The sequence below is a fragment of the Cyprinodon tularosa genome, unplaced genomic scaffold (assembly GCF_016077235.1).
Source record: "Cyprinodon tularosa strain WSP-4 unplaced genomic scaffold, ASM1607723v1 ctg257, whole genome shotgun sequence".
Lineage (NCBI taxonomy): Eukaryota > Metazoa > Chordata > Actinopteri > Cyprinodontiformes > Cyprinodontidae > Cyprinodon > Cyprinodon tularosa.
Window position 1 is genome coordinate 364,306 of NW_024038953.1, and position 21,530 is coordinate 385,835.

The 21,530-nt window shown below is 37.1% G+C and overlaps 2 protein-coding genes across 3 annotated transcripts in view; both read right to left on the bottom strand.

Moving 5' to 3' along the window:
- Window positions 1–3,315, bottom strand: part of myo7aa (myosin VIIAa) — a 74,867-nt gene extending 71,552 nt beyond the window's left edge. For both annotated transcript variants that reach the window (XM_038288506.1, XM_038288505.1), the window contains exon 1: window positions 2,992–3,315. In XM_038288506.1, coding sequence (XP_038144434.1) covers window positions 2,992–3,189 — 198 coding nt within the window. In that variant the 5' untranslated portion in view covers window positions 3,190–3,315. The remainder of the gene's footprint in view (window positions 1–2,991) is intronic.
- A 14,319-nt stretch (window positions 3,316–17,634) lies between these two features.
- On the bottom strand, window positions 17,635–21,263 carry LOC119785752 (mRNA decay activator protein ZFP36L1). Its single transcript, XM_038288549.1, has 2 exons — window positions 20,954–21,263; window positions 17,635–20,565 (listed from the first exon to the last, which is right to left on the bottom strand). Exons 1-2 carry the CDS (start codon window positions 21,005–21,007, stop codon window positions 19,372–19,374), a joined length of 1,248 nt encoding a protein of 415 aa, XP_038144477.1. The 5' UTR covers window positions 21,008–21,263; the 3' UTR covers window positions 17,635–19,371.
- Window positions 21,264–21,530: the final 267 nt, after the last annotated feature.

Sequence of the window (21,530 nt, forward strand, 5' to 3'; positions counted from 1 at the left end):
ATAATAAATTAAAGTAGTTTATGCAGAAACTTCTTAATCTAAGTAAATAATTCAAAACAATAGGAACTTAGCTTTGCAGCCACTATGTTTCAACATATATGTAAGAATATTTAACATACATTTGGCAACAAAAATAAGCAGGTAGCAGAGAGTAACTATCTACATATTTGTCCTTTCTTACTTTAAGAATGTCAAGGCATCAGTGTCTCTGTGATATGGGAAGGAAATGACCAAAGCAACACTTTTTTCATCCTTTTTGCTTCCTATATTTTTTGAAACATATAGATTAGTGTAAAAACCTGTGCAGATAGAAATAAAAGTAAAAGTGGAAGATTGTACTCATTGTCTGATTACCAGCTTAAAGACTGAGCTGCAGCCTCAGCATTGACACCCAGACTTCCCCTCCCCCCCATGCCTCCTCCAGCTCCATGGAAGTAAGAGGCCTTTTTCAGGCCAGCTGACTGACATGGTCCATTAGGTGCGTTCTTGGCCCTCTCCTGGGCCTCATTATGTTCTAGTCTGCTCTTTGAGTTTAATAACAGCTCAAAGGGAATACATCTCGCATTTTATCAACCGAAGCTTTGAACTGTATGACCCTGTGGTGATGCAACAGCCTGGACAGTGACAACATTAATGAGCAATAAAGCAAATGAACATCTAAATCAAGTGATCTGGGGATAAATTATATTTGCATTTATATGGATCACATAAAAACAAAGGTCACAAGGTAAAATATGATGACAAGTTAACTGCTCTGGTATTTGTCCTTAAATAAACTCAGCGGGGTGACTTTTGGTTCTTCAGGGATAAATAATAATGTGACGTTGTTGTTGTTGTTGTTGTTTTTTTAAAGCTCATAGGAACAGAGAGCATAGACAACAGTGTGCAAAACTAAATAACAAAAAAGTCACAGGGATTTAAAACAAAGCCAAAAAAAACTTTTTGATTTTATGACTTATTATTAGTATGTTTTAATGCACCTAATATATGTGTGACATAATGAAACTGATTTATAATCTCTCTTTGAGAGCAGTTTATGGCTTTTTGGGAGCTAAATGGAAAATATACATTGACAGTTACATTTTTTGGCCCCCAAAATGGGCTGCTTGGTACAGAGTTTAAATGATTTGCAGTTCAACAGGACTTAATTATTTATCATCAGCTTATTTTCCAGATTCCTAACAGCTATAATTTAAAGGCAAACTCAAAATCTTCAGAAAAGCCTGTTGTTTAAGTCACTGATGGTAAAAAAATGGAAAGATTATAGGGAAGAATCTTTCTGCCAGTAAAGGTCTGCCTCCTGGTGGTTACTTTGACCAATTACATAATACAACTAATGCTGTATTCAAAAGAAATTAAGCTATAAATCACATTATTGTAATAGCTAATTTATGAGTTTAATATGTAAACCGAGTAACCATATATTGCCAAAGATATTATTTCTTTTTCTCTTATGTGTGCGTTTCTGTCCGCTCATAGGAACCCAACCACATGCCTTCACACACACTCACACACAGCCCTCATCCTCCTCCCATTCAGCTTTTCCAAATGATGCTGCATAGCTGAACAAATGCCAGGCCTCCATTACAAAGGGACTGAACACGCTTTCATAGACTTTCAAATCGTTAATGATTAAAACATATTTGATACTGATGCACTATTGAGCCTGAAACTGCTAACTCCCCTTTTGGTTTTATGTTTAAGATCATTTTAATTCAACAGTAAAGTTGTTCAATAAACGGGCATCACTGAAATGATCATTAAATTATATAAATTTGGAAATAATTTATACTTTTCCCCAAAATAATTTGAACGGTTACTGCAATAAAACTCTTATTATGATTATTTTCATGTTTCCACTGGTAAAAGTTTAGAAAATGCATCCATGGTGATGATGTCAGAGTCCGTAAGGTTAAAAGCTCTTGAGGTTGGAGGCTCTAAAATGTCAATAAGACTTCCAGTCAGAACAAAACATGGAAAAGTAACAAATGAATTCTAAGCTAACTATGCCAGGGTTAGGATAACTTCAAATTAATATGTTTATCCCAATAATTAAATAAATAAATAAATAATTAGCATTTCAAATCAGTTCTTAACACAACATTTGAAACAGTGTAATTTGAAACCAACAAAAAGTTTAACAAAGAGTACTTTTTAACTCTTTTGCCAAGAGCAATACATTTATGTGACAAACTGTAATTTCTAAGTACTTGTTATGTTTATAAATAAGGTATGATACATTGTTTTATTACTATTAACAGGTCTTCTATTAACAACAATTGCTGATTTCTGTACAGTCTGAATACTTTGCCAAATATGAAAATCAGTTGTGCATGAAATTTTACATACCCTTCCATTAAAGACAGAAAAAAAAATCAGCTGGCAGTAAAATAAATCGATATGGACAAAAGTAATAATACATAAAAATGATAAAAATTTGAAATATATATAAATATATACATAGACAACACCTATGTATATAATATATACATACATATGAATACATTTATAAGTAAAAGAAGTAAACCAGCCTGATAGAGCCCCTGAAATATGATTTTGTTGAGCAACACTTGGAGGCAATCATCGCTGAAATCAGGTGTTTTCTGAAATGGCTGGTGCCTATCAGACTTCTGCACCTGTTGACAGGTATGTTAGTTAATTTGTCAGGGACAGTTTGTTTTTAAGAATTATTATTTTAAATAAAAATTCAATCAATCAAAAATCAATACTTTATTTAACTTAATTAGAATTGAGTAAATTTGTATTCATTTTCCTGTTTTGTAGTATTTCAATTACTGGTGTGACTTTATCATTTTCTTTAATTGGAGTGTATGCAAACTTTCAAGCGCAACTGTAAATAAATAAGCAGCTAAACTGCTCAAAACAGACCCCTTCAAAAAAAAAAAAAAAATATCCCACTTCTTGGTAGCAACCCTACATGAAGAGACTTGATGGAGGACTCTGCTAATTAAAACTTAATTAAGACTTTACCTGGATGAGTGTGTTGTATCTGTAGCTGAGGCGGCGTATGTTGGGATCCCAGCCTTCCAGTGGCCAATCAGATCGCTTCTGATTCATTCTCACAGCCGTCTTTGCCTCACTAAGGTCATCCTCAAAAACTAATAATAGTAAAGCAAAGGCTGGTTCTAAGTTCAAATCTCCTCTTCTGTTTAGAAATTTTCTCTGCATCCAAAACTACCAACACTCTGACAGTCACAAGGTTGGAAGAATAATAAATCTCAGTGTCCGTACCCTTTTAAAAACACCCATTTCCTCCTTTAGTTTGATTGTAGCTGGACAGTCTGGATCAATATGTGTGTAAAGAATCAAAACGAGCTGAATGTCTGATCTGTGACAGATTTTTCTGTTTTATTAGGCCGCCTCCCCACAGTGCCTCTGCTGCAGGGGGAAATGCTGTCAGCCCTCATTAGTGGATCAGAAAAGCAGACAAGTTCAACAAGGCATCACTGAGTGTTTGAGAGAAAGACAACACACTATTTTCTTTTCACTAAATCAAGCATTCAGCTTATGGGGAGGAACAAAACAATATAAAACATTACCACAGTGCTGAACACCTTATTCTTCATCTTAAAATAAATAAAGCATCAATAACGGCAAATATATCAAATGATTACATGCAAACTAACAGGCTGCTAAAAAGACGTCACCCAAAACATGTGATCCCTCTTATGAAACCGTACCAGCATTATGCTACACGGAAGGTATTCTTCAATAGGGACAGCCAAGCTGCTCATGGTTGACCGAGTGAAATGCAGGGTAATCCTGTAAGTTTTGATGTGTTGCAAAAGACTTAAAGGTTCAGTAGAGAACCCACTCTCTCCACTTAAAAAAATAATTCACATGCACAACCCTGTAACCTGTACGCCCTATGAAACACATGCAAGAGCATGCATTAGCCCATTTCTCTTCATGCACGCTCTGTTTAAAAGTTGCTGCTTGCATCGCTTGTACAAGCTTACTTTCCAAAAGAACATTTGCAGTTTTTCTACTATGTCAGACTCGCCACCGTAAGTGAAAATAGGGACGAGCACGTAGGATGGCTTTACATAAACACATCACCAGAATGACTGATAATTAGGAGGAACACTTATTTTTTTGATGATCCGCCTGGAAAAAGAACATCCTCCTCTATAGCTTTAATATTAGGCTGGAGGTTCACCATCCTGCAGGTCAATGACTCTAAAGATGCATGAAGAGCTACAAAGGAAGGTTAACCTCTGGTGACCCGGTGGACCTTAAATGGGGGTAATAATTCAGAATGCATAAAATTCCACCGGTAAACTTTTTACCAGCAGGTGGAGCCATTGTGCGCAGCTCAAAGCTGACACCAAAAGTTCCATACCTCACAGCTCTGGAACTGTTATAGCTAGAGATCTAAAATTTTCTGCATTTGTGGTTGACATGATGTAGAACACATATAATAGAATGAAACATGCTTTTTTCTCAAGAATGTCTTTATTGCTGCTGTTCAAAAAAGACCTATCATTTCGAGAATAAAAAAACAACAACTTTGAGTCATGTTTGAACTGATGCAGGTTGGTCTGTGTTCTACTCACCCAATTTGAATCTATATATTAAGTAACTAGAGAGTTTTAGCTTTCAAATAATGTATTGAACATGTGTTTTGGGCTTACAGTTCCTAAGTTATTTGCTTTTTCATTTGGGTATGCAAAATAGGCGAGGATTGCCCAAAAAGAGGTGGATGTTAAGAGGTAAAGTCAAAGCATTTTCAGGGGATTAGATGGTCTAGTCAAAGTCACGACCTAAGGTCACAGATTTTGCCGTAAGGATTGAAGGTCTTAAGCTGTTTTTACAAAGAAGAATGGACCAAGATTTCAGGCTACAAAGATACAAAGCTGGCAGATATTAATCTTTATAAGAATGTATTATTGTCTATCGGATTTAATCTTTACTATCTAATAACATTATTTCTTATGACAATAGTATTGTTGCTTTCTTAACAACACAGACTATTTTTAAGGGATACATTTCCTGAAGTTATGTAGGTGTTTAAGAGTGAAAGTTTTTATTTACCTGCTGTAAAATAACCATGGTTCTGGTTTCTGTCCCCTTGACTGGACATCAGCCGACCTTTAAAAAGACGATAACAGTTAGAAATAGTGTTCACACACACAGTAATAGTAATAACAATAAAAAAAACTGGTCTGATTTTTCACATCATGCGCGTGTTTGTGTGCAGGTATTAGCCCGAGTCGTCGTAAATTATTTATCTCCTGCTTGTGAGCCTTCAGGGTTTGAACGTTTGACTTTTTGACGCGTGGCAGCTGTGACGTCTGGGCCTCATTAAGCCATTGTGTTTGAGCTGCTCTTTGAAGGCAGAGCGGCTTCGGTTACAGCTGTCGTACAAACAGGATAAAGCTTGAATACATCCCTCAGCATCACATTTCAGGCTCCAAAGCTCATCAAGTGTTTGGTTTTTGTCACAGCTCACCTACAGGACGAAAATTATGATGCAAGGTTTAAAAGAGCTGCCTGGATCCATTAGTAGCATAAAACTCAAAACAGTAATTTTCAACTTGATTTAATGTGGAGGGGAGGTTTAATTTATGATATTGCTTTAATTTACTGAGGTTGAAGAATACTTTTTTTATACAGCTATGCTAAAGTCACCACCGGTAAGACTAGATTATCTACATCCACTTGGTGCCCACCAGTATATACAGTTTAGAGAAGAAAACTGACCAAGAACAACCAAACTCATATAATTAGCTAGTTTTAGGCATAAAAAATGAATGAACTTATCAATACTGGAAATTAACCTGCCCTGCTCTCTTTTTCCTCTTAACTGTCAAATGTTGTTTTGCAATCATTTGGGCACATTCCAGTATCGCTGACAATATGTGTCAGTGTCTTTTAGATGAGATTGGAGCTTCTGCTCTGCAACATTAAATCAAGTTAGAGTTTGGACTTTGACTAGGCCATTGCAACACCATCGGTCTGTCTGAAAACTTCAAATTAATAAGGACACTTCTGCCAAAGTGTGTGGGATGACGCTTCCTATCTATAGTTCATTTAGCACAGGGACCTTCCAAAAATGAATTCAATAATTAAATGTCACTGACATTTTTTTTTTAAATGACAAAAATTACTCCACCCTTATATTTATCAATAAGTATAGTTTGCAGTGATAATCATAATTTGTCTGGCAAAGTGGGTTTCACAGTGGTGGCTTTATGGGGTGGCTAAGGGTTCACCAAAAAAATTACAGTAGAAGAAAAATGATTAAATGAAGACATAGAAAATATAATATTCTAACATTTTATAAAACATAATTGATATTACTATATCAAACTATATCAAAACCAGGAGATTTAAACTAAACTTTTAGGCTCTTCCTCTGTCTGTATAAAAGGACTATCCTACACTGGATCACAGAGCACAGAAGTTTGTTTTTTTTTTTGCCTCAACCTACCAGTTTGAATTTGACTCCTCACCTTTAAAGCAACTCAAAACAAAACATAAAGCAAGCCTACAATCGGTCATTTATGACAATAACAGACATTAAGCTTTGCCGTCCAACTTGAGAGTCTTTTGATTTGTTTTGATGTGTTCTTATCAACATTATGTTATCTTTTGTTATCCGGTTGGAACTTCCAGAGTTGATTATTTTCTTATGTTGAACAACTGTATTAATAATGGAATATGGATCAACTTAAGAAAATGTTCTAAGAGGAGCTTGGAGGAGGCTGGAGCTACAATTTGCTGTATTTGTATGAATAGCTTGATTGTGATGCTACTGACCCTGTTTGGGCCCAGTTCAGCTGGTTTGGCTTCACATCTGATTTGGCAATATAAGCCTTGCAGCTGCAACACAAGCCCTGACCATAAGTGCTCTACCACTAGTTTATCCAAGTGTTGTTGTTGTTGTTTTTTATCTGTGTATTATGTGTACATTCTAAGCCTCAAGTCTCTGCAACAATGCTACATTATGGGTTTATAACGATTAGTTATTCTTCGTACTTATTGATTGCATGCGTGGGTTTGTAAAAATCAACCATCTTTGTTTTGTTTTTACTTAAACTGCTGGTAAATTGTCTTATAATTGTGCTAAATCTATTCTTTTTAAAATCTTTTTTACTTCAATATATTTCTGTTTACATAATATTTATTTTGCACTTTCTGTAAGATTTGAATACATTTTGCAATATGTGATTTTTTAAGCAATTTTATAATCATATTGTAATTTTTATTTATTTTGATGTTTTTATATTGTTGTTGGGACCATCCATTTTTTTTTATAGCGCTTTGATGTACTCTTGTTCTAGTTGCCAAAAATGTATTTATACTATTTTTACCTATAATTTCTGGTGTAAATACTGTTTCTTTTTTCTTTTTTCAGATTGTTTTATTTTCACATCAGTACAGTATGTATGACATTTAATTGCATATGAAAAGCTTTCATTAGTTTTGCTAAATCTTCTTGATAAAATCTCTCTCTCATTAATATGTAAATGAAACAAAGCAATTACCATTTTTATGTGAAGTAAATTCTGCGATGGACTGGAGACCGGTCCAGATGTCTACCCTGCCTTTCAACCATAGACTGCTAGATCTGTCACCCTGACAAACAGGGGCTACAAGAGGGATGGAGGTCGGATTTAAATTTTCTGTTGCCTCATTATTTTTTTCTTCTTCTGTAACAAACATTTAAAAATGCAAGTTTTAATTCTTAGATAGTTCTATAGCTCCGTCTCTTTCAAACAGCAACCCAGAGCCTAAAAAATAAAGGATGGCGTCTTTGCATGAAAAATAACCTTGTTAGTAGGGACTGAAAGTCTATTTTATTTTTAAAATCATTGAATTCAAAATTAGTGTGACTGAACTTGAGGATGATAGTAGACCTCTTGCTGTGCTTCACTGGGAGATAATATATCTCCTTTTAGGAAATGATAAACATTTGAAATCTCACACACTTACAAATACTGGACTAACATACAGAGACAAAATGCCCCTCACTGTTCCACTTACACCCTCCCATCAATATTTTAGCAGCTAATTACCCATGCAGCGGGCTGGGACAAAGGTTGAGTGCAGTCATGCCCTGTTTGTCGACACATATCAGATGTTATTGTTTAAAATTAAAGCATGTCAGTAGAAAGAGACAGAGATGATGGGAGAGAAGAGATGTGAAGATGAGAAACTGAGATATGAGCAAAAATTTGTTTAATCAGAAATTCAGTGATTGTAAAAAATGGTAATCACCATGTCTGAGTATTTTTAAATAATCAATCTATGTGTTTTGGCCCAGAACCGTCCCATAAAGAGTTTTCTTCAAGCTTCAAATTCAAATGCAAAGTAACATCTTTGTAATGAGATCCAATCAATTGCATGTTATTATTAAGAATGCACAAAAAGCTCAGACAAATGATTTTGTTTAAATTATTACGATCCAAGCTGATTTCAGGTATTTGGCTCCACTCTTGGCTGGTCTGTTTGAACTAACTGCAGTGGCTTCCTATACAATTTCTTTTGTTTTTTTTATTCTGACCAGAGCCATGCCTAAATGGTCATTAGTTCTGTTACAAAGGGCAAAACCATCAGAAACTTACACTAATTAAACAGCAAATGTCAAGTAGAAGATAAATGGAAAGTTAAAACATGGTTTTATCTGTCTGAGCTGTTACATTCTTACACACCCTCCCGTTCCCTCAGGTCAGCTGATCAGTTGCTTCTGAGGGTCCCAAAGAAAAAATGCAAGCTCAGAGGGGACCAAGCTTTTTCTGTGGCAGCTCCTAAGCTATGGAATGATCTGCCTCTGAGCATAAGACAGGCCTCTTCTCTTGCTATTTTTAAGTCCATTCTTAAGACTCATCTTTTTTCCTTGGCTTTTGACACAATTTTAGAGGTTTTACTTTTTTTATTCTGTTTGTATACTAATATGTATTTTATACTCGATCTTTGTATTTCATAATTGCATTGTATTTTATGATTGTGTACAGCACTTTGGTCCTGTCTGGTGTATAAAGTGCTTCATAAATAAAGTTAGTATGGTATGGTATGAAAGCTGATTAATAAATGGTGCTCTATTCTAATGGCCACAAAGAAGCATTGATATCACTAAAACATTTTTTTTTTAATACTGATGCACAGGGAACACTAGCTTACAGGTTGTAGATGTTTCTCAGCTCTAATAAGCCTGACTTATTTCATCACAAATCAGGTATGTCTGAACCTGTATAGCAGTGTGTTTCCAGGAGCATGGCTGAAAAACACTGCTGCAAACCACAGGTTTCAAATTACAGCCCTGGACCAATTATGGTTGTTGAAATAATTATATTTGACCACTGACCACAGTTTAAACTGTGACACAGATAGATGATGTGGCCGGTCTTCTTTAAAAAAATTAGGGCAAAAATAGGTTTATTTCTTGAAATGCTGCAGTAAGAAATATTTTATCTTTTTAATAAAAAAAAAAATAGGAAAACAAATACATATGTAGCAGATTTTACTCCAAATCAGCCTTTGACAGCGCTGCCTATTACTTTAATTAAATACTCATAGGATATTGGAAGTGATTCACATCCAGGTCTTGCTACTTAGCTTTTTTTTTCTGGAAATAAAAAAAAATTTAAAAACTAAACCAATAGGGTGGTTTTATAAACAATCAAAGCAAAATTTTACTTTTGGACTGATACTGTTTCTTTTCAGAGATAATGTTTCTTCAACAATTTAGACTACTTTGTTCTTTTCCTTACAATATGTTTTTTTTTTTTTTAGTTTATCCAAAAAGAAAAAAAATACAGATGAATATAGTTTGTATCATTAAAAATGAAGATATATCCATCCATCCATCCATTCTCTGACACGCTTGGGGTCGCGAGGGGTGCTGGTGCCCATCTCCAGCTGTCAATGGGCGAGAATGAAGATATATTTTTTCCTCTATTTTTATATATATTCTATAATATTATAATATTCTATTTCTTTGTAAGATCTTCAGACACCTCTGCACTAAACCCTTAAACTAGGCCTAATAATAATGACCTGCTGTCTGGGAGCTTTGCTGGCTAATATTATCCCAGAGGGAAACATCACCATCCCCCTGGGAAAACCTATTAATGGTGCTCTGAAATATTGATCCCAAATTGTGTCAGATGTAGGGACGTTCAAGGGCACCCCTAATGAAGAGAAACCAGCAAAACGCACCAATTTGGCCATAGAGAGAAAAAGTTTTAGGTTTCAACTGGATCAGGGAACTTAAAATTAGTCATTCTTTAAAGTGTGTCCATGAAACATTAATAGAACATAAGATTGATTTCTATTCTGAGATTTAGTCCCTAAGAGACAGAACATACCGCTGAAATTATTTATATTCCTGATATTATGAAATCATGAAATTTTATTTATGTCAAACTGACACTATAATTAAAAGATAGGTTTATCATGCTTCCAACCAGGGAACGATAATAGAAAGATTGGATGACGTCTTACAACTTTCTTTTTTAAGGACTGCGGCAAAACATTTAGATTATTATCTGCAAACTAAGACACCTGGAATTTACTGTACAAACTTATTTTTTTTCAGGTGATAAATAAACTTCAAACTGTTTCAAGACAGATTTTTATGCTTTGTTTTTTTAAACCGAGCATTCATTTATGTGAAAAAGCATGTCCACTGTTAAGTTTATGATGGAGGATCTGTAATGCTGTGGGCCAGTTTACCATATAAAGGACAGAGAAGAAGGAATCATCAGTGAAAACTGGGACTCCTGACCAATTGCAATCTCTGTACAATAATAGGCAAAAGAGAGATTTACTAATTACTAACAACAAACAGCAATTAAATCATTAGATTATTATATAATATTTTTTTTTTCTGAATATTTCAATGTAAATTTTCTGTAAAAGCTGCATTTATTCAAAGACTTTATGCATCGCTGTACCAAAACTCACCATTAATATGGCGGTTTCTGTAATCTAAGCTGACAAATTGCACAAGTCAATTTCGGACTCTCTTAAGATATGAAAAAAGAAAGATGTGTCGGCACAAATGAGCATCGCCATTTGTGATGAAATGTCTCACATGACGGGTTATATCAGCAGCTATAAACATTGCACACACAATGTATCAGTAATGCAGTGTTCAGCTAAACCAAAATATTCAATTTGTTTAATTCAAAACTCTACCTCTAATCTGATTTTGAAAGAAAATAAATCTCTGTTGTCCCAAGTTTGACAATATTTGACATATGTTTGCAATTAGAGCTTTTTTCTTTCCATTTTTAATTTACACCAAAGTGTGGACACTTAATTAAAAGAAGGATGTTTTTTCATAATAAATCAGCTAAATTGAGACAAAAAAAAAAACAAATAAATAAAATGGTAAATATCAAACAGTCTAGGCAACTGAGACAGCTGTATCTACAAATATTTGTTTCAACCCTCTTCACCCTGGTACCCCCTAATTAACATCAAATGGAACAATTTAATTCCTAGAAAATGTAATAAATTATTCCAGCTTCATCTCCAGGGAGCAAAGCACCTTTATAAAAGAGTAAGATAATATTACTTGTTAGCAGATAGCTGTCAGAGTCTGACTCTGTTTCGCAAAGAACAACTGCAAACAAATTAGATATGACATGCTAGACAGAGACATACCCCAAAGGATTTAATAACAAATTATCTGGTCAGATTACCAATGCATGCCACACTTTTCAAACTCATGTTTGAAAAGATAGAAGTTTTTTTCTATTTTGCAATTTTACCACCATGTTCACCATAGTCGAAATCAAATCTAAAAAAATTTCAACACACTGACGTGTGAGGTTGAAAAGGGAAGAAATTTTGATAAGATTATATTTTCAAAGTACTGCAGATATATTGGATTAAACTGCCTCTTCTTAAATATTTCATCTATGATATATAACAAAAAAAATGTATCTTTAAAAATAAAACAGAAAATCTTATTTCTGCTAACTGTAACATCATTGGTATCTATAAAATGAATTTCACCCACACAAAAAAAAGGATTACAGAGAAAAATAAATCTTATCTAAGCCTTTTAGCTTCACTCTCACCTGATTTCTTCTGCCAGTTTCTTCTCTCAGTTATACATTTCGGCGCAGAGAAACTTCTTTCTTTTAAGAAGTGTTTATAAATCTCTTATCCCTAGTATCTTATTCTTATTATCTCTTGTTAGATACTTTTGTTGAAGCTGGCCCCTCCTCTTGTGTTAAATCCTCAGAGATAACATGGTTGCTGCTCTCTCCCTTGAAGGTTCAGATGTTTCAGGAGTAAATGACTCTCTCCACCATCCTCCCTCCTCCTGTCCTGCTGTTATTAACAGTGATACTGTGAGCTGCTCATTCACTGCCACTGATCCCTGCAGCAGAAAGAGAGAGAGTTAGTGGGGGGTGATGAGGTCCGGTATAGAGGTTAGGTTGTAATTAGACACGCACAGTCACACACTGATAACATGCACAGTCAGGGCTGACAGAAGCTGTTGTGATATGATACAAAAATGATCACATCCTACGCAGACGTGTGCTTTTATGGTTTCAAAATGAAAAAAAAAAAAACCTTAATACCAGGATAACGCTGTTCCCTCAGCTGTATGATCTCCAAATGAATTTCCTAACTGGCAGGGTGGAGATGAAGGTAGTTGCTAATGTTCTGAGCGGAATTCAACTGATTCTGATAAAACAAGAAGATGAAAAAAGAAGATGGTGATATTTTCAGGAGGGCTAAGATGGATGGGTTTTTAACCAAAATATAGGTACACAGATGTTTAAATCAGATCAAAGTCACATATTTAGCAACAGGTTTGTTGTGCAAATTTAGCCCCAGAAAAGACCTGGATGTGGCAGTGGGTCTTCTGACAAATATAAAGGTATTTTAAGGAATTTCTCAGTGAGGGCAGATATTCTGTTTGTGGCCTTTTCTTCAGATTTGAGGATAAATAGAAAGTAGTTATGGGATGAACTGACCTATGGATACGCAGCCAAATGGATAGGTGGAGAGACAAATTGACAGATCGACAAATAACATTTATTAATTGATGTTCTGCTCTCCCCTCAGAACATAAAGATAACTACGGTATTTTCCATTATATTTTACTGCAAAACATCCCCTATATACATCTGTTATTTTCTCTCCTGAAATAATCAGAAGCACAGCAGGGTCAATTAACTTTGGGCGCTGAGAGGAAGTACTTTATATAAACGAAAGTATATAGTTGTAAGAGTGATGAAAAGAGAAAAGTATTGTCAGATCTTCATTCAGTAAAGCCAGAATGACACATTTCTTTTTAGCCTGTACTTTCACCAAAACATCCACCAGATGTCAGCAATTCTCTTAACATGTGGAGATAATTTTCTTTGGCCAATGGCCAATCAAATGTAAAATCTATCTATCTATCTATCTATCTATCTATCTATCTATCTATCTATCTATCTATCTATCTATCTATCTATCTATCTATCTATCTATCTATCTATCTATCTATCTATCTATCTATCTATCTATCTATCTATCTATCCTGTTTTCATAGCTCAGCTTTTGTGAAATCAAAGCTCTAATGATTTTTCATTTGTGCAAATAATGGTTCACTCATTAAAAATGTGAAAAGGTGACGTTTCTTTTCTCAACCCTTTGTTTGTCAAAGTACAGATGGCTAGAATGAAATATATTATATAATTGAGGATTGAGGTATGATCTTTATTTACATCCACTCAGAGGAAAAAAACAAACAAAAAAACAGGTGAATTGTCAGATTTGTGAATTCACAAACTCCCAAAAAATACTTTGTAGAAGTCAAATTGAACTACACTGACCTCTCCAGCTTAGCCAGGTTACTTTTTACCTGCTGTTCTAATAAAGACCTCATGGTGGAGTTGCACAACTACTTTAAAAGGGAGCATGTGAGTTCTTTTTTTTTTTTTTCCTTCCAGTTTCATGTCTTTTTTTTTTTACATTGAACATTTTAACTTAGGTTAAACTTTTTTTGTTACTTTGAATTAGGAATTTCCTCACACTGTTTCCATTTATCTGCTTGTTTGAGGCTGCTGTCAATATTTGTTTTCCTTTTTCATGCAGGGAATTCTAACTAAAAGTAATACTATTTTTAAGGATTTTTATAAAACCTTAAAATTAACAATATTCAGAAGAGGATGAGGTGAAATCCAAACTGAATGATGTAACATAAGATGGCTAAAGATGGCATACTCAATATTAAAGAACATTTTCATGTTTTAATCAAAGTATTTCAAAAGAGTTTGACGCAATAAGATTTGTTAGCATAAAATATACAAATAAATTTAATTCAGCAGAAAGCAAATGATGCTCTAAATGTTTATTTAATTAGATTCTTAAACAAATCATACCACACATAACTGTATAACTGCAACTCACTTTTCTTCAGTTGTTGAATGATATTCCAGTGGCAGCAGGCAGAACTTAAAGGTCGAATCTGAAAGTTCAATGCATCAATCTAAGGGGGAAAAAGGTTCCTAGAGCTTTTCAAATGTAAAACTTGGTTCTTCAATGGCTTAAAGTAACTGCCCAATTTACCTCCATGCTTTTTCATGCACAGATTGTGGCAGTTCCTTTTTAATTCATTAAAGCATTTAGCAACAACCCTGTAGTTGATTCTGAGTGTTTCATTTGCATTTTGTTGCTGTGAGGCAACAACATACAGTCAAAGGAAGCAAAGGACTCACTTATCAAGGCAAAATAACAAAACAGACCTCAAGGGAAGCATCAGAGGGAGAACCTGAAGCCAAATTCATAAAGCAGATTGAGAAAAGAACAACTTTAAAACATGTGGAAGATCCAGAAACAAATATATTTCATTTAACAGTTGAGAAGATGTGTTCATGTTGATATGTGGCTTATTTTTTTCCTGTCAAACTTTCTTGAGTAAAAGATTTTGGATTAATTTACTTAGGACATGGTATTTTTTTCTACTTTGTTTAAAGTCAGTTTCTCCCACCTGAGCAGCATCTCTGCCCAGCTCCTCAAGAGTTACAACCAATGTATTCACTGCTTCTTTAATTGTCAGTCCAGTGCCTGCTCTCAATTCCTCAGCCCCCCTCCCCCCCAAGGGGAAATCAGGGGGAAAACAGCTACACATGAAAACGCAAGTAAAACACTCAAGAACGTAAAAAAAGAAGTTAGAGCCTCTGACATTTGCACTGACGTTGCGTAACTCAGCTGTTGCTCAGTCCATTAGCAGTTCTAATAATGCACTGAGCAAAGGGAGAAATGTGAGCCTGTTATGTTGCTTCCTCCCCTACCTGTAATCCAGATCTTAAGTACTGACTTCATCATGTTTTTTTCTTCAATGTTCTCAATGTTCACAAACGCCCTAAAGCTCCAGAAAAAATACATTAATGCAGAGATTTTTGCAGAGCTTTGTGTTATTTTGGCCACTCCCCAAAAAATATTTGTAAAATTCAATATAGTTTGTGACTTTAGCATAAAAAATTGTGGAAACATTCAGAGTGAGCTTGGCGCTCTACAAACACTGGTACCAAAGTGCCCATAGATTTAATTATAATTATTTTGGATTAACAAATGTTTTCCAGAGTTTGCAGAAACTTTGAGTTTAAGGCTTGAATATCAGAGTTCAGCTAATCTTCAGAGGAAGATGATATTTGGAATATGCCACCAAAATCAAATCATTTTCTGGTGTCAGATATAGTTTAGTTTTTATGTTCTTTATTTTTGACAATCGTATTTAAGCCCGAGCCTTTGGCAGCAACATATATTCAAGCTTTGCCTCAGTATTTTGATAACTTACAAACTATCTTTAAGTTTGTTTCATTGGTAAATTTAATGTTTTCAGAAACTGTACTGTATGTTTAGTGAACTGGGTCTAGTTTTTTTGTTTCTTAGTCTGTTTCAATAGTGTATGTGGATAATAGCAATGTCATCCACTCTTCTGTAACTCCATCCCAAACTGCTTCTGAACAAAATATCCTCAGGTTTCCCTCCTTTCTTAGGCCTTGGACACATTTTCTCCCCCCCCTGCTAAATTCTCCCAAATCACTTTATCCAGCCATGCACAGGGAAGCCTCCCCTCACCCTCGCTCCCAGGCTGATTCCAGCCCATTTCCATTGGATGCATTAGCATACAGATGTTAGACTGAAAAGGGAAAACAAGGGGAGAGACCCACAATGGTGCTGCATGACCAGGAGGAGAGGGAGGGTTTGAGGGGCTGCACAGGGATGGCCCTTGGCCTTTTAAAGGTCTTAGACAAGCACACACAAAACATAAAGACCCAAGCAAGGAGCACTGAATGGTTTGCAGCCATCGGGGTTGTGGGAGCCTGCTCCTGCTTCTTCTCTCTGCTGTTATTCATTCACCACGGTGAAATCCTCAGCCTGTCCACAGCTGAATGCCTCCACACACTCATCACCCACACAAGCACCCTCAGGTTCCTCACTTCCCTCTAACTGTGATGGATTAAAAACTTTGTATGCTCCCAAATTCTGTGCTAAGGTTAAATATCTTTGGTATTTTTTCTTATACTTTATATATTCTAATCCTATATGTTAATCTGACAGACCTGAGCTTAGAAGTGCTTTCATCTCACAAAGGGGTTTGTTTTAACCATTTAGACATATTTATGAAGCTGGAAATTTGTGGGTAAGATGTATCAAGTTCCCAGTGTGACACAAACAAACACTCACAGAGGGACACAGGGGAGGATCTCAACTTCTGCTCCACTTTGTGTGAATAGATGGAAATCAGTCACAAGTATCTCAGTGTCCCATTGTGTGTCGGGAAGTCTTTGTTCGGGCATCTGTTGCCCAAACATTCTCCCCAGTGTCACTCACCCCAAATTGGTCCGTCCGGACGAGTCGTAACGAAACTCCCCTTCCCACACCATGCAGCACGGACGAGGGGGGGAGAGGCAGCGCGGTGGGGAGGGATGGGCGAATCCCACCAGAACGCATGGAGGGGAAAGGGTTAACCTTTGTTCCTTTTGTGTGTCAGTGAATCCCTGATGATGATCATAAAAGGCCCCCAGAAACAGAAGCAGCTTTTTTCTTTTTTTTTTTTGTTTGTTATTTACTGAATTACTTGTGGGAACATTTGGGAAAGACTCTTGTGCCATGAGTTCCCTTTCATACCAGGACATCTCAGGTGAACTGTGATACTATCAGTCCATGGCTGATTACAGAAACAAATCAAATGTATCATAAAAAAGATGAGACAGGTCTGTATCACAAATATCTAAGACTTGAATTCATTTTCTGGAAGATTCCTAGAATTTCCCTTTTTTAAGTTGCTTATATTGTAAATATAATAATATTGTAATGCCTTTTTTTTTTTACTACATATTTCTAGGACTGGCAATTTTATATAGAGATGCACTGATCATGGTCAATACTGGTTGTTATTTTCTTTGAGGTCTGATTTAGTCCTTTTTGTTTTTTCTGAGGAAAATAATACAAGAAAATAAAATCTGGTGGAAGGTCCAATGCTTGAGGTAGAAGATATGAATGATACTTAAAATGATGTAATGCCAAGATGATCTCTTTGTTTCTATGCTACTTGATTTTTTCTAAAGAAGAAAAAGGGTGTCAAAGATGTGTGTTAGGTTTATTGCAAGTAAACAGCAGAATGACACAAAATCCAGAGTGATAAGCTTTTATTTTTCAAAAGACTTTTATTCTGAAATAAAGATGGACATATATATTAAGATAAAGAAGGTTACCCATGTAACCACTGGAATGTAAACAATAGATGCACTTAAATTATGTGAAAAACACAATATCAAACAGCATAATATAGGTTTTGCTCTTAAAAAGAAAAATAAATAGAACCTTAAGTTAACATGTCTTTCCTTTTTTTTTTTAAAGAAACATCTTGCAGCCGAGTCGTTAAAAAGCTACAGATACAAGAAACATCTCTGGCCACATCAGGGCAGGTGGTTGGGATGATTTCAAGAGAAAACTGGAACAGAAACTTTCCGTCTTCCTTCAAACTCACATGATTTCACCTGCCGGCCAGATAGCTGCTGTGCAACAGAAGTCAAGCTACAAACACATTGTCATGGAGCCAACTCTGAAAAAAAAACTCTAATATATAACATTATAATACAAAGGTAATAAAAAAAAAACAGTCATGACGGAGCTGCATGTCAAAATACATCTCCACAATTATTCTTACAAGAAAATACACTCCAAACGGTTGACTGATGATTACCCAACATTTCTATTTGCAGCAGATTACTTTACAGTTAAAATATGTGAAGCTTAATGGAGAGGAAGGCAGAATGGCCGACGAGCTTTCCGAGGCCAGTCCACCAAGTTGCTTGCTGAGACCAAAACCTAAAAGTGTTGATCTCTGCTCGGCCCGTCAGCCAATAAGGCAACAGAAAATAAAGAATGCCAAAAAAATGCTTGCTTCCTCCTTTCCTTCCCCTCCTCTCCATTAGCCGTTTTATTAAAGCTTCCAGTTGAACAAGCAGATGGAAAACATCGCTGCTAAAGTGTAGCGTAGTTTCTTCTCTTTTTTTTTTCTTAAATCCTCAACACAAATTAAGAAGAAATAAAACAAGCAAAAAGAAATAAATAGTCCTAGGAACATGTTAGGCTATATCAATAGTTAAAACACTGTATATAACCTGCCGTAGCTAAGGGTTAACAGAGGGGGTATGTTAGAACAACTTTGGTAACTAGAGATTTCTACGATCCGTGCTAAGGCAGTTCAGCTGAATCATTGCCAGACAGTTAAAAATACAATCATGTGGCCACAGCCATGCAACCAATCAACTAATCAATCAGTGACAGCATACAGTTACTGAATCCTCTAACACTTAGACAAGGATGAGATCAATTTAATAAAGCTGGAGAATCCTAAATGGAAACATATGACCCAGTGGACCTTTTCAGGCAGATTTCTAGAAATAAGGTCTGTAATAGCGAACTGCACGCTGTCTTGGAGGAGACAAAGCAAAGGAGAACACATCATCTTAAAATTAGGGTACAGAAAATTCTCACACAGAACTTTCCACTGAGCAGGAACAGCATGGAGACGAACGCTGAGCCGAATACCCTTCGGTTATTCTCTAAAACACAGGTATACAACAGTATACAGCAGTTACAATGGCATAAAATATAATAAAAATACCACAAAAATAGTCAGTAAAACAATAAACACAAAAGGGAGTCAGCTAAAACTGGACAAACACTGAGCAGCACTACAGCTGCTTGGGTGAAAGAAATGCAATATGCACAAAGATAGGTACCTTCACTCGGCTGGACCTAGAAAGGATCAGAAAAGCTAATGTTTTACTTTTCTGTGACCCCTAACTTATATTACAGTCACAGAGAGTTTAGACCATTTCTGATCTAACGCAGCCCCCAAACCCAAACTGTTCTCTATTCGTCTGAAATAGACAGGCGACTGAAGATGGGGAGACGGCGGCCCTCGAAGCTTGGAGACTCTGTGCCGCTGGAGGAGGAGCTGAGGGAACAGGAAGATGTGTAGCCTTCCTCGGAAAGGGATTCGGCCGAGGAGCAGCGCTGAAAGGAGGAGAAGCTGTTCAGAGAAGCTGGAAGCTGAGGAGGTAGGTGCACTGGGAGGTTCTGGTTCTTGGAGGTGAAGCTGGATGTTGGACATTTAGATTCAGTTGTGGTGTAGAGGCGCAGAGCAGAGTCTCCGCTGTCACCTGCCAGGTCACTGATGCCAGAGAAGGGGTAAGGGCAATGCTTCAGAGGCCTGGGCTCAGGAAAGAGAGGGGAGAGGAGCTCTGGGCTTCCAGAGGAGGGAGGGGGGGACACTGAGGAGGCTCGAGTAAAGAGGAGGCTGGAAGGCTGAGACTCCTCAACTGGTTGGAAGATGTGGGCAGTGGAGGAAAAGCCAGCAAAGCTGAGGCTGTGCCGCAGCAAAGGCGGCCTCACTCTCGGCCTCTGAGGAGCCGCAGCGGAGCCGGCCATTTGAATCTCATCCGCGTTGTGGATGAAATGGCAGCGGGCACCGTAAGGGCAGAAGCCTATCGTGTGGAAAGTACGACAAGGCTCGGTCTTGTACTTGGGGTGCCTGCTGAGTCCTCTCAGCTCATCCAGGCCGTGAGCAAACTGGCACTTTGCCCCGTACTTGCAGGTCCCGCTCTCCTCAAAGGTGCGACAGAGTTCTGTCTTGTATCTGCTGGAGATGTGCGGCGGTGGCAGCACCGGCGGTCTGGAGGAAGAGGAGGAGGCTGTGGAGGCCAGAGAGGTGTTGCTGATGCACAGACCTGGTGGTGGGAGCAGCACTGATGGGGAGGCAGTCGGAACTTTGTCTTCTTTTCCCCCCACATTACTGACGTTCCCCTCGATCATGCTGACCGAGCGGTCAACTCTGAAAGGGATGTGACTCAGCGAGGAGCGTTGAAGCGCCCGGTTCCACTGCTGGTTGGAGGCCTGGCTGAGCCCCCAGCAGGCCGACTCCATCACTTCAGAGCTGCTGTTGAACTTGGAGTTGGGAAGGGTCACAGGGCAAAGAGAGTGGCGTCTCTGGAAGCCCAGAACTCTTTGACTGCGCTGCAGCGAGCTCGAGGAGGGTCCATCTGACCCATCCAGGACACAGAGGTTCTGACACACAAAAGGGGAGAAGAGAATAATGTGAGTTCTTTGCAAATACAGGGTGCAAGATAAAGCCTGGAGAGGGAATTAAAATCGAAACTACCCTGAATAGGAAATCCATCACCCACAGTGAGGGAAAAACCCACCTAACCATATCTGAGTAGCCCTTAAGTGTCAGAAACTTTAAGGTGGACTTTTGGTTGTAAATATGTACCACTTTGAAATATGAAGATTTTTCATATATTTCAACTACTTTGTCAACTACGACTAGTTAAATACAAAACATTTTTTTTTTTTTACTTTTTTGCTGTACTTCATTCTAAAAACAATGAAAAAAATCTTTAGGTTGCTTAAAAAAAACCAAAAAAAACAGACTTTAAAGTTTTTTGGTTCTTACCTTGCAAAACTCCTCATCCAGTTCCAGGAAAGGCGTCAGAGAGTCGGAGGGCATGATTCACTCCACAGTCTTCACCAAGTGAAGCAGCCTGATGTCTGATCCCACAATGGATCGATTCCAGTAGTTGACGACAAACTAAACTAATCTTAACAGCTTGGAAGAAGACTACAACTAATTTTGAAGAAAGTTTGTGTTCCAGTAGTCTTGATTGAGTTAATTCCTATTTTTTATTTTTTTTTTGTTGCTAATCTGGAATAATAAGGCCTTGGTTTGCAGGCAGAGTGAGAAGAAGCAATGAGTCATCAGGAGGAAAGTTCCTCAACCATCTGCTGGAATCTGTTTAAGTAGTTGGGGAAACCCACCCGCATGGGCCCACCCCCTCCAGTCTGTATGCTTCAGGGGGCAGGCGGGGAGTTTGTGTGTTAATGTGCGTTAATGATGTGTGTCAGCATGTGTGTGCTGGCGGGGGTGGGGTCCTGCATTGTAATTGTGTGCTGGGGGGCAGGGTGGGCACAGAAAGGAGGGAAGGGAGGTGAATAAAGCTACTTTTCTACTCATTCATGACCGGAGCCTTAAA

Excerpts from the sequence above, each read along its gene's own strand:
- LOC119785752 (XM_038288549.1), bottom strand. The coding sequence starts at position 21,007 with ATGCCCTCCGACTCTCTGACGCCTTTCCTGGAACTGGATGAGGAGTTT. Across the intron at positions 20,566-20,953 it reads TGGATGAGGAGTTTTGCAAG|AACCTCTGTGTCCTGGATGG; the intron begins GTAAGAACCAAA and ends TTTGTGTGTCAG.